Source organism: Trichoderma ghanense (assembly GCF_004382785.1).
Source record: "Trichoderma ghanense strain CCMA-1212 chromosome Unknown scaffold_2, whole genome shotgun sequence".
In the NCBI taxonomy this organism is placed as follows: Eukaryota; Fungi; Ascomycota; class Sordariomycetes; order Hypocreales; family Hypocreaceae; genus Trichoderma; species Trichoderma ghanense.
The window spans coordinates 1,280,469-1,295,864 of NW_027395665.1; the positions used below are offsets into that span (position 1 = coordinate 1,280,469).

General features: G+C 54.5%; 6 protein-coding genes across 6 annotated transcripts; 2 read left to right on the forward strand and 4 right to left on the reverse strand.

Annotated features, from left to right (window-relative positions):
- Positions 1–1,378: 1,378 nt before the first annotated feature.
- CCMA1212_002815 (uncharacterized protein) lies at positions 1,379–2,317 on the reverse strand (the record flags this gene model as incomplete). The annotated part of the gene is made up of 1 exon (XM_073700186.1): positions 1,379–2,317. The coding sequence occupies one exon, from the start codon at positions 2,315–2,317 to the stop codon at positions 1,379–1,381; it is 939 nt and encodes a 312-aa protein (XP_073561565.1).
- A 1,195-nt stretch (positions 2,318–3,512) lies between these two features.
- On the reverse strand, positions 3,513–5,207 carry CCMA1212_002816 (uncharacterized protein; the record flags this gene model as incomplete). The annotated part of the gene is made up of 5 exons (XM_073700187.1): positions 3,513–3,847; positions 3,913–4,417; positions 4,509–4,643; positions 4,715–4,801; positions 4,881–5,207. The coding sequence occupies 5 exons, from the start codon at positions 5,205–5,207 to the stop codon at positions 3,513–3,515; spliced, it is 1,389 nt and encodes a 462-aa protein (XP_073561567.1).
- Positions 5,208–5,392: 185 nt separating this feature from the next.
- On the reverse strand, positions 5,393–5,686 carry CCMA1212_002817 (uncharacterized protein; the record flags this gene model as incomplete). The annotated part of the gene is made up of 1 exon (XM_073700188.1): positions 5,393–5,686. The coding sequence occupies one exon, from the start codon at positions 5,684–5,686 to the stop codon at positions 5,393–5,395; it is 294 nt and encodes a 97-aa protein (XP_073561566.1).
- Positions 5,687–9,457: 3,771 nt separating this feature from the next.
- On the forward strand, positions 9,458–9,813 carry CCMA1212_002818 (uncharacterized protein; the record flags this gene model as incomplete). The annotated part of the gene is made up of 2 exons (XM_073700189.1): positions 9,458–9,464; positions 9,548–9,813. 2 exons carry the CDS (start codon positions 9,458–9,460, stop codon positions 9,811–9,813), a joined length of 273 nt encoding a protein of 90 aa, XP_073561569.1.
- Positions 9,814–11,167: 1,354 nt separating this feature from the next.
- Positions 11,168–12,502, forward strand: CCMA1212_002819 (uncharacterized protein; the record flags this gene model as incomplete). Its single annotated transcript, XM_073700190.1, has 1 exon — positions 11,168–12,502. The coding sequence occupies one exon, from the start codon at positions 11,168–11,170 to the stop codon at positions 12,500–12,502; it is 1,335 nt and encodes a 444-aa protein (XP_073561568.1).
- An 872-nt stretch (positions 12,503–13,374) lies between these two features.
- Positions 13,375–15,200, reverse strand: CCMA1212_002820 (uncharacterized protein; the record flags this gene model as incomplete). Its single annotated transcript, XM_073700191.1, has 8 exons — positions 13,375–13,919; positions 14,026–14,054; positions 14,103–14,211; positions 14,264–14,391; positions 14,443–14,552; positions 14,606–14,635; positions 14,757–14,896; positions 15,089–15,200. The coding sequence occupies 8 exons, from the start codon at positions 15,198–15,200 to the stop codon at positions 13,375–13,377; spliced, it is 1,203 nt and encodes a 400-aa protein (XP_073561134.1).
- Between the last annotated feature and the right edge of the window lie 196 nt (positions 15,201–15,396).

Genomic DNA, 15,396 nt, shown 5'->3' on the forward strand with positions numbered 1-15,396 from the left:
TTTGTGGAGGACCCAGCACACAACACCTATGTGCAGCTTGTGTCCCTCTACCTTGCCGCCCGCATCTTTACCGCAATGTTCTATGCCATTGCTGCCTATCTTTTGCGCATGGTCAAGGGCTCCATGATTTTCCAGATAATGGGCATCGTCGCCCCAACCGCTCTTTGGATCGCCAGTATACACGTCAACATGCCCGGTCGTCTAAGGCCCATCATCCCGGCATTAGCTCTGGACATGTATGGCCAAATCTTCTACATCAGGTTATTCAAATACGGCCAAGGTCGGGTTCCCAAGGGCAGATGGAAGCAGCGGCTCGGTCGCATGTTTGGGTTTTATCCCGCGATCAGCATCGAGCACCGAGTCGAAAGGATGATTGCGTTCGTATCCCTGGTTCTCGGTTACTCGGTCGTCGCCATTCTGTTTCAAAGCGAAGGTGGCTACAACATCAATGCTTTTCTAGGCAAAGCCATACTGGCACTGATGCAGGCGTTTACGTTCAACTGTATCTACTTTGATATTGATGGCAGCGGCGTCAAGCTGTATGCCATTCGACGTTCTTCAGTTTCCGGTGAAATCTCTCGATTTCTTTCAATCATCAGAGGTCCACTAACAACCACGCAGCCGGCCTCTGGGATATTGCTCACTTGCCGTTCATCATGGGCTATATTGTCGCCACGGCAGCCCTCTCGAGGCTCGTTCAAGCCACCGACGTGACAAACACCAATATAGAGCAACTTGCAGAGTCTTACTTGGACAGCGCCGAGGACAATATCAGCGCCGGCGTCCGTTTCTTCTACTGCCACGGCCTGGCCATCGCCCTTCTTTCCACGGCAACCATCTCCTTCAGCCACGAGCACAAGAAGCCGCCGACGCTCCGGCTGCACAAGAACATCCGGCTCGCCAATCGCATTGCCGCTGGCACGGTCATGTTTTTCTTACCGATGGCGCACTCGCTTCGGTCCCTTGAGCTGCTTTCCATCACATTGGGCTTGTCGATATGGGTGCTCGTCGTGAAGCTCTGGGGGAAGTCGTGTACCGATGACCCCTTTATTGGTGAAAAGGATGGCTGTTGTATTACGTACCATGCAAATTGCAAGAAAGATCTTTTCAAGAAGATGGATGGTGCACCAGATGAGAAACGGATGAGTGCCGAGGCGCTGGAACTGGACGGAGGAGAGAGGTCTGCGATTTAGCCTGACTCTCGTCTCTCATCGCCCTCTAGGGATGACAGTCGTGGAAGAAGGGACTCGACAGAGTATAATAGACTGCCTAGGTGAGAATTTACCTTCTGACATCGAACTTGATAAACGGTCTATGATCATCCACTTGGTGACATCCACAATATCTCATCCTCCGCGTAAATTTTTCCCATCCCCCATCAAGCAACAAGCGACACCGTAACAACAGCCTGGTGCATCCTCCTCCGATCAACCTCCTTCTTCAACATAACCAGACAACTCGCCACCACCAAAACCTCCACCTCTTCCCCCTCCCCCTTCGTCCCCTCCCACTCCCTCAAATCCACCATCAACCTGCCCCCATTCCCCGCCGTCGTCGCCTTCGTCCCCCTCGTCCTCACCTCCTCATTCCTTACAAACCTTGCCACCGGGATCCTCCTCTCCTCCTGCCCCCCTCCCTCCAGCGCAACCATGAAAATCCGATCCATCACCAGCAAACTATTCGCCCCCACGGCCTTTCTCTCCCCCCTCCCCGCATAGCGCCACGCAAAGGTCCCAAGATGCGTGCGAAAGACTTGCGCCCTTGTAGCGAGCCCCTTATTCATGACTTCGAACTCTTCGTCGTGCGAAAGGGCGCCTGTGAGTTGCATCCTGGGCGGGCGGCCGGGACCCCAGCGGTATGTCGTTTTGCAGACGGGGTCGTCTTCGGCGTCGCCTGCGCGGATGAGGATGCTGTTGCCGGAACAGCGGAGGAGACGGATGGATTCGTATGCGAGGTGTGTGACGTTGCCGGAGGCGAGATCTACGTTGTATACCGGGATGGGAGCGGGTTGAGGGGGGGTGGGGAGGGCGATGAGGGGGTGGCCTTGGGATTCGATCTGGAAGGCTTTTGTGCAGTGGAAGGATGGTTGAGATGATGATGACGATGACGTTGACAAGCCGTAGGCGTCGAGATGGTGGGAGGGGGTGTCGTAGTTGGGGGGTGAAGAGCTGGAGTGGGAAGATGTTGGCGAGAGGGCGCCGAATTCGTAGCTGCCGGCTTCGTAGGGAGGAAGAGATGGAGTTGTTGTTGTTGTTGATGATGGTCGGGAAGGCTTTTGGTTGTGGAAGAGGATTTGTGTTTGAGTAGTGGTGGCCATTGTGTGAAGTTGGCAGTGAGGCTGCTGTAGATTGAAGAGTTGATTCTGTACCCAGCTTTTTTTCAACAAGAACTGCCGGTTGGTCTTGTAGTCTTGACTATAGTCTGATCTCAACCAGCGTATACATGATGTTCCACAAATGCTTCCCAGCACCACTTATATATCTTTCCAAGCCGGCTTATACCAGGTAGACGTCCATCGCAGCATCGTCATCAAATCAGGCGCCTCATCTTTCCAAAGCCACCAAGGCAACTCGACAGCCAAAAGCCGCCCAACCCGACCAATACGGACCACTCAAATACTCGCAATACCCTCAGCCACAACCCGTTCCATCGCCATCAGCTCCTGCCCTGCCTCGAACGTTGACGAAAAAGCGGATCCCGCCATGGCTCTTTCTCAAAATACGTGGAATACGGCGAACGCGGACCAATCAGATGACAGCCCAGAATGGAGAAACATGGCTGTTAGCGTTAGCGCCGTTGGGCCGGAGGGGATCCTTTTGTGGAGACGAACAAAGCATAATCGCACCTGCCTTCATTCCTTCATGCCTCTTTATTCTCCTGTCTCGCAGTCTGGCACTTGTTAGGGAAGATTCGAGGCCTCGTGTCTGGTGTGTTGTCTGTCTCGTGGGAAGCCCTGTGTGGCTGAACCATCGATTTTGGTACTTGAAAACCGGAGACTGTACACTTGGAAATCACGGTGTAAAAGATGGGCTTGGACCAGCTAATTGTTTCGATGAGGCTTAGCACTAGAGTAGGAATAACGGAGAGTCGGCATGTCTGTTAGACCCCTAGCACTGTAACACATGGCCGGGCAACAGCCGTATTGCTCGTATCAAGCGACGCTGCTGCCGGTGCATGTACAAAGGACCACACAGCAAATGGGCCTCATAATGATTTCACGCGACCTCTAATCCACGTGTTGATCCATCCTCCCAAATGTAGGATACAGACCATCTGCCATCCCAGAAAGCTTTGCAACCTGGCTCCCCAAAATAACGCGAATCTTCATTCAAATACCAGACGGAACATGTCAGCAGATTTACTTCAAATGCCGATACACTACCCATCACCGTCTCGTCGTTCATCCACTATCGACCCGCCGCCGGTAATGGTATAAATCATTTACATGTCGAAAGCTCACACCAATGTGTAATGCCAACTGCCAACACGCTCGCATCCAAACAGCTGCGCCTCTACAGACGCTTTCCAAAAAAGGTAATGTCATTGTCCAACTGTTCATCCACCCATCTCGGCCACTGGTTGAACCTTTGATGTTGGTCATCCACTCGCGCGTTGAGGTGTTTGAGCCAACGGATGAATCCAGGATCGATACGGTTGTCTTGTCGAGCAGGATGCTTCTCTCGCACCGCATACTCTTGCTCGTTGATGAAGGCCATGATTTGTGACAGCGCTATCCAATGAGTATGCAACAGGATAACGACCTGGTTGCTTGCGTTGATGAGCTCTTGGAACGAGGCATGGGGCAACAGCATCCACCATGCATATTGTCTCGAATTCGCCTTGTATGCTGCCGCGATAAAGGAACAAACACGTCAGCGTGGGCCTGGCCATCAGATCCTGCATTCAGCTTACCGTCAAATGAATTGGTGAGGAGGCGGGACGAAACCGTCATCAGATGCTCGTGGTACTCGATTTCGACTTGCCGCGTACAAAGGGGCCCCAACCCCGTGATGGCTTCAATGGCTGCCTCCGCCCATCCCCTCTGAATCAGCGGCAGTCCCTCCATATATGGCGCGAGGACATCATCGTTGTTTGATTCAAACAGATTGCTGAATAGGGGCTTGATGCTCTTGAACATCATCTGCATCCCCACAATGACAATGCCACGGATAAACGTCATGTACTCGGCCAATCCATCTTCAAGGCTGACGGATTGGAAAGTCAGCGCAAAGCACGTGGCTACCAAAGCGTTGGCCTCCTCGTAAGTCGTGTCCATCTTGGAAGTCTCCATCAATCGCTTCTTGATCGCCTTGACAGCCTTGACGCGGTGACCCATGGCCACAGGCACAAGGCTGCTGTCGGTATGCATCAACTCGGACGCTGCGTAGCCCAGGATAGCGTGCATAAGGAATTCATGCTAGCGAGCGTTCGTCAGTCACACCGATCGCCAACACAGGGTTCAGCCGGCATGCCGTCAATGCAACGCCAAACATGAGCCTGAGACATACGTTGTGTGCTATGCTTGGAATCTCGTGGGTCCAAATCTCCTCCTGCTTCAGTGGATGGTGGGGATAGCATTGGGTCAGAAAGTATTGGAAACATCGCATGTCCTGCAAGCTGAAAAGGGGTATCTGGTTGTGAGGCTGCTGGATGTGTCAGCACAGTCCCCGATGCCGGTTACCGAATGGATCGTGGGAACCTCTTTGAGACATACCTGATGCGTGATCTGGGGCGAGGCGGGATACTCGCATTTCAGGCCCGTCTTGAGACAGTGACCGCAGGCTGGATGAGTCTCTTGGCACTACAGCGCAGCACATGCAGCAGTCGTCGCATCAGCCTCTTGCCTACTGCCAATGGTGACAGATGAGTTACGCCTTTACCTTGATGCGCCTTCTCTTGCAGTTGTAGCAACCCCGACGGCTCTTGGTGTGGCCTCTCCTCTCTAGCCGCTGCCTGGCATGCGCCGGCAAGCGACTGAGGCTCAAATCGAGCGTGTTGTGGTTGCTGCTGTTGCCGGACAGGCTCCTCGCACCCGAAGCAGGCGGCGTGTGCGCCCCTTCTCCTGAAGAGGCCGAGAGCGAGGCTGCGGACAGTCCCTGCATCGGATCTATGAAGCCCTCGTCGTCGGCGTGCAGAAAGGCAGCATAGTCGAACTCAGAGGGCTCGGGGAACGACATGATGTCATTGTCGAAAGACTGAAGGTCCATGGCGGGCAACGTTCAAAGGGCGCAAAGGAGCCCTCTCTGGCAGGGTATGCGCACGTCTTTACGGATTCGGTCGCCGTGTGACTCTCATGCGGCCCCCACGCGCTTTTGCTCGGGAGTGGTTACCTTATGATGGTGACATGCACAGCCGTGATTGGTGCGAAAGCGTAGCCGGTGTCGGTACTTGCTCAGGAGTCGCGGGAAATGGAAAACAACATGCGAGCATCCGGCAAAGCAGAGAGGCGAGTGGAATTGACTGGGAATCGTTTGCCAGACCGTGAAGTGTTCAAAGCGTCAACTGCCCGTAAGGGGAACATGGAAGCCTGAAGCTCGTCGTTCTGGAAGCCGGCGGCGTGGGTACCTGTTCCTCTTGGCCGGAGCTGGAACGGAGCACCTTTACTCCGTAGCGTACCAGACAAGGCGCAGGCAGGCATGTGGCCGTTGATGATGGCATCCCATCCATCCAACCACTCAGGCGACATGGTCTTGGGCCACTGAGGCAGCTCGGGTCCATTTTCGATGCCACCGAGGACTATGTAGGCTCCAGCTCCAGCAACGTGACTCGGCCTTCTGCACAGCCTGCCGTTCGTCCATTACCTGGTCCACGGTAAGAAGGCTCGCGCGTGGTCAATGAGAAGAGAAGCACATGCGTTTGGGGACTGAAAAAGCGCTGGATGCGAGGTAAGAAAACCAAGAAACCAAGAAAACCTTTGCTTCTCATCATCTCCTATGTCTTTTTTCAGGCAACTGCCACTGAGGACAGACTCCCCCGCGTTTCTCCCCACGCGTCTAGGGTAGACCAGGAACAGTTTCCAACGGGCGGCGATCAATTGAGCGACAACGCCAAGCAGTAAGAACGTGGCGTTGGTCGGCGAGCGTTGCTGGACTATTTCTTCTCTTACTTGCATGTTCAGGCTTGCCGCTGCACGGCGCTCGAAGACGCGACTGGATGACGAATGCCCTTGACGCGGCTGTTTGACACTCCCCTCGTGTTGGCGGATAATCGGCACGGAAGCGGGCAGGCGTACCGGTTTGGTGAGAGATTCCAGCGCAATGCGAAACAATGCGCAATTTGAGACGCTGAGCGGCCGAGCCTCCTGAACACAATCTTCACACACGGGAGGAAGTTCTGCAGTTCTGCTTGTACGAGGGTCTTTCAAACGTTCTGGTCCCATACACTCCGCTAACGAAGGCCTCACAGACTACGGCGCACACGACTCTACTTACACGAGAACTCAGCTTCAGCAGGCATTGGGGCCCAGAATCTCCATTTCGGTGGCCATTCACACAGCTCGGTAGCAGCCGATCGTAGGCCAAACGTGCCAGCCGCATGGAGGAATCTCAACAGTACCTACTCCATAGAGCGCTAGACCTTCCAGCACTGGTTGGTCAACGAAGCAAGAAGGGTTCGCTGGCGCCATCATGGGCATCATGACCAAGTACACCAAGAACATGGTGCTAATAAACTGGATACAATGACAGCTGAGATGGAGCTACGATGGTGGCGCCTCGCCGCAACTCAATGAGACCTGTCGACCATCATGGCATGCCATTACTGGCGTTGATGCTATTCCCACCGAGTTCAGCTTGCTGCGAACGAAACTTAGGCCAGGCTCTGGCGCCTACTGACACGCAATTTCCGGGCATGGCGGTTGCAAGTGAACCTGGAGTTGGATGGCCCCAACCAGGACAGCCGAGATCGTACTATCAGTGATGGACACAGCGGGTATCGATGTCACCAAGATTAACGGAGAGACACAGATGGAAGCCCTAACTGAAACGCCTAACAGTACTCACTCAATCAATTCGACATACTGCTATGCTGTACAGGTAAGTTGAAGTCGGTCATTTGCAAGAACGACAGCAGGACCAAACGCTCCACTGCGTCCAAGTCGGCCCATTGGTCCAACAAAGTCGGGCGCAGGTGACGGATTGCGCGTTTGCTCCGTCTGAAGCCCTCGCATGTGTTATTTAACAAGTGCCGCTTTTGTCAGCCAAATCCCGGGGGCCTGCCATGATTCTCCCAGGGTTCACGATCCTTGCCGTATATCCTGGCCCCTGGACCCGGATCCCATGCATGGGGGGGCTCTTACTTACGGAATCAAGGTGCGAGCACACCGACGACAAGGGCCGTTGACGCTTCTTGGGCAGAGTCTAGAATCTAGAAGCCGGAAAGGATAAGGGGCGAGCAATTTGACATATCGCGCCATTCGGGTAACGGAGTGCGTGGAGTTTGTCTCTTGTCTTGGCTTTGAGAACACAGCCATCGAGCTCTCCGGAGGCACGACAGGGCCAACGGTTTCCAAGAGATTGTCTGCCCACCTCCTTTTCCTTCTCCATCTCAGCGACAACGTCTTTCTCTTGAGTAATACGGCGCGAGCCTGTGCGGATCATGGAGAGAAGGCTCGGAAGAAAGATACGGACAAGTGCAGGTAAGTGTCTAAACGGGCTCTTGGGCCGAGCTGCAGGCTGTGAGCAATCATGCATATAGTATTCATGTTAGTAGTAGTATCCACCATGCAAGGTGCAGACACCTTTTCATTTGCTTCTCATTATTGACTGCCTATTGCTCTGCAAGACAAGAATTGGCGGACGAACGAGTCTTACGAGTACATGTCTACTGCTTATCGGGCGTCTTGGTGGTTGGAGCCCTACCTACATAGGAGCCAGGCAACCAGGCAGCGCACAGGGCACAAAATCGAGAAGCCTTCTACAGGCTCAATCCCTGTCATCGTAGTCCAGACGTGGTCGAGCGACTCATGCCTCCGGACGCCAAGGGACGCCAGAAGGAAAAAGCAAAGAAACAAAAGCGAAAAAAAAGAAACGAGGAAACAAAAAAAAGCCACCGCCAACGTCTTTTGTGTGTGTACCCAGGTATCCCAGATAGCCTTGGCGATGTACCGAGCCAACGTGGGCAAAGGGGTGGAGCTTTCAGGCTTAATAGGTCGTCGCCCAACTGAAAGGTGCATCGTCGGCCGAAAAGCCAGGTTTGTTGGTGTGCCATCTAGCTGCGATCTATGTGCTCCAAGGTGCTCTAAACCCCCTTTGTGACCAGACCTCGCGGCCTTTTGTTTCAGATTCTGTCGTGGCGCGAGAGTTGTGTACAGCAAGGAAGTTATTAATGTGCTCGAGAGGAAGGGAGAAGAAACGTGTGGGATTGGAGCCACGTCTCGTCGACACAAGAGTTGGCGTTCCAAAGCAGTCTGCAGCTATCCGTTGCGTTGCTGATGCAGGGCGTGCAAAACTCTATTCACCATGCAACAATTGTCTCACAGCCCCCGTGGGAAAAAAAAAAGACAATAAGAAGCAAAAAAAGACCTGGTTCAGAAGTCAAGTTAATAACTACCTGTGTTCAATTGTTTGCGGAGAATGATGAGACTCCATTCCTGTTCACATGGCGGAGCACGCCGTGCGCGCCCGCATTCTATACGAGTTATATGCTTCCATTGAGGAAACATTTCTCGATGTTTGCTTTTTGCCTACTGGCTGTGTACGAAGCTGCCCCCTTCTATTTTGGTGGGCATGAAACCAATAGCCCGGGCATCGACGTCCCCTGCAGTCGTGTCGACAGGGGGGGTTGGGAGGACGCGCTGTCTGGGAGGGATGACGAGTCCTTCCTCGTACTATGTACTCCGTCCTGGTGGAAGATGCCGAGGGTCGGACAAGAACGGCGTCTGTTTCCAAAGACTGCAATTCTGCCGGGACTTGTCTTGCGTACGACAGGCGGATGCTCCATGCTCATAGTACTCCCTTCAGCTCAAGCTCGGCAGCTCGAGGAGAAGCAGAATTGGAGCCAAGGCAAACTCTGGAATGGAATACGAAGGCAATAATGCGCGACAAAGGCTGACAGGCTCGTATCCGTCGATCTGTCTGCGTATGCGTGCGTTCAATTGCAGTCTTACTTGCACCTGCACCTCGTACCTTAACATGAGGCCCTCTCAACCCGCTTGTGGTGTGCATCTCCAGTGCTTGATTTTAATTTGTCCGAGAAAGAATGGAACAGGGCAACAGCCCGCCTCAGTGCTGATCCCTACGATATGGCGCGTGTATCAGGAGAAGATACAGCTGGGTCTGCCTGCAAGATATCTGCCTGATGAAAAGTGACAGAGACAGGCACCGATGGCGTGGCCGAGGCTCCTCATTGTGTCCGGGATTGCCTGGCCAGAGCCTCGACTTCGGTCTCCACCAGTGCACAAACCGGGCAGACAAGCGAGGACCTGGGTACAGTATAGCAGACAAGAGAAGAGAGAGCAATGGATAGTATGAGTATCGTATTACTCACGATTTCCCGCTGAGTGAAAAAAAATCGAGAAGGATTTTCAAATTCCAGAATGCAAAAAAAGCCCTGAACCAGATCCCACCTCAGCAAGCCGGATCTGGGCTTGGCCACGGCTTGCCATGCGAGGGCGGTTTCACCTTGACGACCAGGGTGGCCGCCGTGCGAGGCGATTGGGCGCAGGCGGGCCGGCCTTGGGCGCTGCAGCTGGCTGGGCAGCCAACCGGAAGCCTGTGCCTGGCGGGCGGCGGCCAATCAGCACCTCGCGGGCTGAGCGCCAGCAGCCTCGACTGCTGCGCTGTGCCTGGACAAGTTCCTGATCAAGCCCTCTGAAGCCCCCCCTTCCTGACCCCTGGCGCTAGAAGGCCTGGGCCGGCGCTAGAGGTGCTGCGACTGGGGCTGGTCGGTTAACGGCCCAGCTTGGAAGCGTGTTGGATAGGCCGCGCTCGGGGCATTTCTTGCTTCCTTCATCCCTGCTCCTTTTCGTTTTGACTTCCAGGCTCGGGTCTTTGTTCGCCCAGTTTCTGTCGTGGACGGAGGAACGGCATGTGCGGAGCTTTACACTGTTTTACTTTGGTGCCGTGTGATGCGGTTGTCCTACATACACGAGGGAAACAGCTGTTCAGATAAGGCAGTGGATGGAGCTCATGGCATGCAGTGCTGCAATATTGCCGCTTTTGCGTCCCTTCAACCCTTCGACCCTTCGCCCAGTCAACATTGATCGAACAAACTACAGCACGATGTGTGAAGCCTGCCTGCTGAGCAGGACTTCGCTGCTGAGGGTTGGGAAGTACTTGTACATGTCACTCACTGTGTGGACCATGGGAGACTCCATCGAGGCCAGCTCTGACAAGTACCTCCGAGTGACCTGACAGAACAAGGCACGCTCTGTACCTGGCTGTGGACGACGACTTCACTCGAAGCTGCTTTGTGCTCGTTTGCGAACGCGCTGTTTGCGCTGAGAGCTCCAGAGGGTACCTGCCATTGGCTGTCCAACCTTGTACCTGATCTCCTCGAGCACAGCAGGTCTCCTCCGAGCTCCGTGTGCCTATCACGGTGCCAAGCTGCAGCCAGCTTCGGTGCTTCCAGCTGCAGGTAACCCTCATCACCCACTCGCAGCAAATCATGCAGCCCTGAACTCGCGCCTGTTTGTCCTCTGCAGGTACCGCCAGCCTTTGCCACAACACTACCTTATGTAGAAGCCCCCCCCGAGGCCCCTCGCCCTGCAGGGGTCCCGCTGCCTGCCCCGTCGTACCGCTACCTGCGCCGGGGCCAGCGCCTGTACCTTGCAGCTGGCCCTGCACCTGGCGGCTTCCACTTGCCGGGTACTTGATGGCCCCCTCGCCCCTCTCCTCCCCAGCTCATCTCTTCCCTTCTCCTTCTCCTCACCCTCTGCAGCATTTCTTTTTCCTGGGCTTCTCGCCAGCTCGTCTTTCCTTTATCTTTCTCCAGTCGCCAGTTCGACTTCGACTTCTTCTCAACTCAGCCAGGCTGTTTCACTCCTTACTTCTGCGTCTTTGATAGACCCTTCGCACTCTTTTACCGGCCGCGCCGACCTCAACCCAACTGCCTCGCATCTGAAAACACAAAAGTCGACTCGACTTGTCATTCACAGTCTTTATCCCCAGCTGCCAGAGCATCAAAGCAACCAACCAACAAGAAATCACCACCGTCAACGCCAGACAAAATGTACAAGGCCGTTGCCCTCACCTCCATCGCCGCCCTCGCGGGCCAGACCATGGGTCTCAACGTCCACCGTCACGAGCACCACCAGGTGGCCAAGCGAGCCATCACCACCGACTGGACCACTGTCTGGGAGACCGTCTATGTCACCGTTGACCCGGCCGCGTCGACTGCCGCTCCCGCTCCCGCTGCTGCTCCTACCGGCTTCGGTGCCAAGGACGTCCCCAGCCCCCAGGCTACCGCTCCCGCGGCTGGCAACAACGCTGGACCTGTCCCGACCGTCACCTCGACGTCCACCGTTGTCGTTGCCTCCTCCACTGCGGCCGCTGCTTCGTCCTCCGTGGCTCCCGCCAAGGACACCACCACCTTGGTCACCGCTGTCCGCCCCAGCACTGTTGCGGCCCTCGACATCAAGCTGCCTGCTGCTTCTCCTTCGGTCCAGCAGTCCTCGTCCGAGCAGGCCGCTTCCTCCACCCCGGTTGCCCCGGCCACCACGGAGACTCCCACTCCCACTCCCACGCCTTCTTCCACCTCTCAGGCTCCTCCTTCCAGCACCACGTCCCAGGCTGCCGCTTCCAGCAACGCTGCCTCCCCCCCGGCCAGCAGCGGTGGCAGCCCCTTCCCTAGCAAGCGTGGTATGGCTTACAACGACGGTATCCTGGCCAACACCTTTGGTGCTTTATGCGAGAAGTGCGGCTGGGCCTACAACTGGGGCTTCTATCCTTCCGGCATCGACACCAGCAAGTACAGCTACGTTCCCACTCTCTGGGGCCCTAGCCCTGACCACTCCACTGGCTTCGATGCCCAGGCTGAGGCTGCTCTGTCTTCCGGCTCCAAGGCCATCTTCAGCTTCAACGAGCCGGATATTGCCAGCCAGTCGAACCTGTCTCCCGCCGATGCCGCCTCTTCTCACGCCCAGTTCCTTGGCAAGTACGCTGGCAAGGCTCTCATTGGCGCTCCCTCCGTCTCCAACTCGGGCGCCCAGGGCCAGGGTCTCTCTTGGCTCCAGAGCTTCGTTGATGCCTGCAACGGCATTGACGGCTGCTCGTTCGACTTCTGCAACGTCCACTGGTACTCTCCCGCCTCGGCCATTGACACCCTCTTCAGCCAGCTCGAGAGCGCCCACCAGGTGTGCGGCGGCAAGCCTGTCATCCTGACCGAGTTTGGCACCACTGGCAACTCTGACGAGGAGACTGCCGCTTTCCTGGAGCAGGCTCTTCCCAAGCTGGATGCTCTCGACTACCTCATGGGCTACTCCTACTTCATGGTTGGCACTGGCAGCCTGATGTCTTCCACCAGTGCCCTGAGCACCTTTGGCAGCACCTACGCCTCCGAGTAAAGCGGCGGCTTCGAGAGCATCTTTCGTTTCTTGTACAGTACCAGCTAGGGATATCTCGATGCATCTTTAGCCATTTTCTCGGACACGGGATTTCTTTGTTCATCCCGGAGGAGGAAACCATCTGGTGTAGGTCAGAGCAGACAAAAACAACAGGGCATAGGGAGGATAGGCGCAATCTCAATTTCACTTGTACATATTTTCTTACCATCTGGTTCTTGGATGCCTCCATCCACAGTATTGGTACACTGATTTCTTTTTTCTCTCTCTTTCCTTTGCTTGTTTTCCCAATTATTGTTTTGTAAAAAGGGGGGTGAGCTCCAGATATGCTGCCATAGTCGCCTTTGGTGGTCATCTCGGCCCTTCCGTCCCAGATTTCACTTCAATATTCCATGAGACAAAGGAGAGAGATGTTCACGGAGACATGAAGATGCAGCATGCATCTACGTATCAGAATCCGGTCGCGGACAAGACTTAGCATAGATCTACGAGCTACGAATGGAAAAAAAAAAAAAAGTCCTGCGATTGCACTCTTTTCTGGATTAGCCGTTGTACTGAATCAGTGAATACGGTGCATCACTTTGGCCCTGATCTTCTGTCGCTTCTGTATTGACCCCGGAATGGCTTACCTGATAAAGTGGTTCATCTGCTGTGACAAAATCTCGAGTCCAATGACTCGTTCAATGCGCGACGACTTCCTTGTCCGTTACGACGACTTCACATTGTTGACTGTCACCTCCAAGACTGCGCAGTATTAAGGTAGCTATACCATATTGAGGTATGTACCTAGGAGTACAGGTATCAAGACCATCATGAAGAGTGTTCCTAGGAGTACAGGTATCAACAAACAAAGTCTAGCAAACCAAAAGAGCAACCTAAGCAGCATTATGCGTCTCTCCAGGGCCGAATGGTTGGCAGTAACAGGCATCGGCTTTGTTGCCAAAGTCCTCTGAAACATGCAAACCCCCCGCCGTGATCCTGGTCTGCGCCAAATATAACCCATCGTCCGCCGCCAGACTGGGCCTGCGCGACCTCAGACAGCTGCACCCGCACTCCCGCAAAGAATCTTTCGAATATCCGATAAAGCTATACGAGCGAGGTCTCGTCTCGCTCTCAATAGTAGTCGTCACCAAAACGGCAGTGGAGGGTTTGTCGGCTACCTTGTTGGCGCCGCCATCAGGGGGGCCACCGTCATGAGGATCAGCATCGTCGGTTCCCGGTGATCGACGCCTGGTTGGCACGATCGAGATGTCGGCGAGAGTGGATAGCGGCGTCTCGTGGAGCTCGCTTGGAGTGGATATGCGGTTGATCCCAGGGCCGAAATCTCGCGATCGTCGAGTTTCCCCAGAGGAGTTGCTGCTCATGGTCCCGGCGTTGTCCCTTGATGTGACCCATTGGATCACAATTGCCGAAAAGAGGACTGTCGGAATGGAGCAAAGAGTCAGTCAAGGCCACCGAACGGAGAAGACGCGGAAGTAACAGACTGTCACAGTTGCAGCACATCAGGCATACCCATCCCGGCTCACCATTAAGAGCCATCAGGACGGACAGATTGCTGCAACGATGGTTAGCCAGCGTCTTTACGGGGTGGAGTGAGCCATACACAATGCTGCTCACGAGCGTGCAGACTGCTCCGCAGAAGGTCCGGAATGCGGCCATGCGAAGACGGACATTGACTCGCGTCCGTGGCATGTTGGTGAAAGAGTAGAGCTCTGTCAGGTATCAGCGTTTGCCATCTCGTAGCCTGACCCTATCGTGGCTTACTCTTCAAAGGTATGAGAAACATAATCGTCAGGTAAACGTTGATCACGGTATCAAAGGATATGAGAGGGACCATCGCCGCAGTTTTCATCCCGATGATGCATTCCCCGTTTTCCATGTCCGTGATGCGGCTGCTCAGCTGTTATTAAAGCTCCTTCGCGTCGGACATCTACAGAACTTACAAAACGAAGTTAAGTATAACGACTGCGACGTAGATGGTGAGCATGCCCAGCGAATTGACGAGGTACAGTTTGGATCTCAAGCGTGGCATTGTTGCACCGCGAATGATGTACTGGCTTCCATAGTCAGTGTACAATCTGGCTGATGGGTTGATTTGACACTCACAGCCTTTTCAGCGAGAAAGAGGTAGATGAACTGAACGTGTTAACATGGACGGCATCCGGCCCACAGGGAAACCCTTTGCTCACAATCTATCAAAGAGTTTCAGATCAGCAATAAAACACTTGAATATTCAGACAACAGCTGGCCATCTTACCTTTGTCGTGACATAGCACACGAGGCAGAGGATAATTGCCGCTTCACAAATACCGTAGCTCGAATTGACCCCGAGCGAGTGCTGGAGGACGGCAGTGGCAACGACGAAGGCGTATGAGTCCAGATATATTGCGAATACCACTTGATGTAGATGTCAACACTCCTCTGCTCAGGAGAGAGGCAACCACTTGCGGATTGTTGGGGAGCAAGGCTTACACCAAACGACCGGTGGCAATCTCCTCCACGCTTTGATGACGACAACTCTTTTGGCTGAGAAGCGCACGGCGTTTAGCTTCTCCCATCACGGCGGGACATGGCAGCTGGCAGCCTCACTTAGGAACAGTGTCAGGACGGTTGTTGCTGCAAGAGATATCGTGACGCTGATGACTTGTCCGGGAAGCGGAACTCTAGCCCCCTCATGCTGTGACGTAGTCTTGGGGGTCATGGCGGCGTCGAGAAGGGCGCCAATGCAAGTTGACGATGATGAACGACTGGAAGCGCAAAAGGCGCTGCTGCAGTATTAGGTTCCTCTGAAATCCGTATCCAAAAAAGCTTGCAGTATCCAGGGTTAGGCGAGAGCCGCTTGGGAGACGGGCTATGGACGGGTCATTCTGTGGGAAAGAGAAAAGGAAGAAGAATAA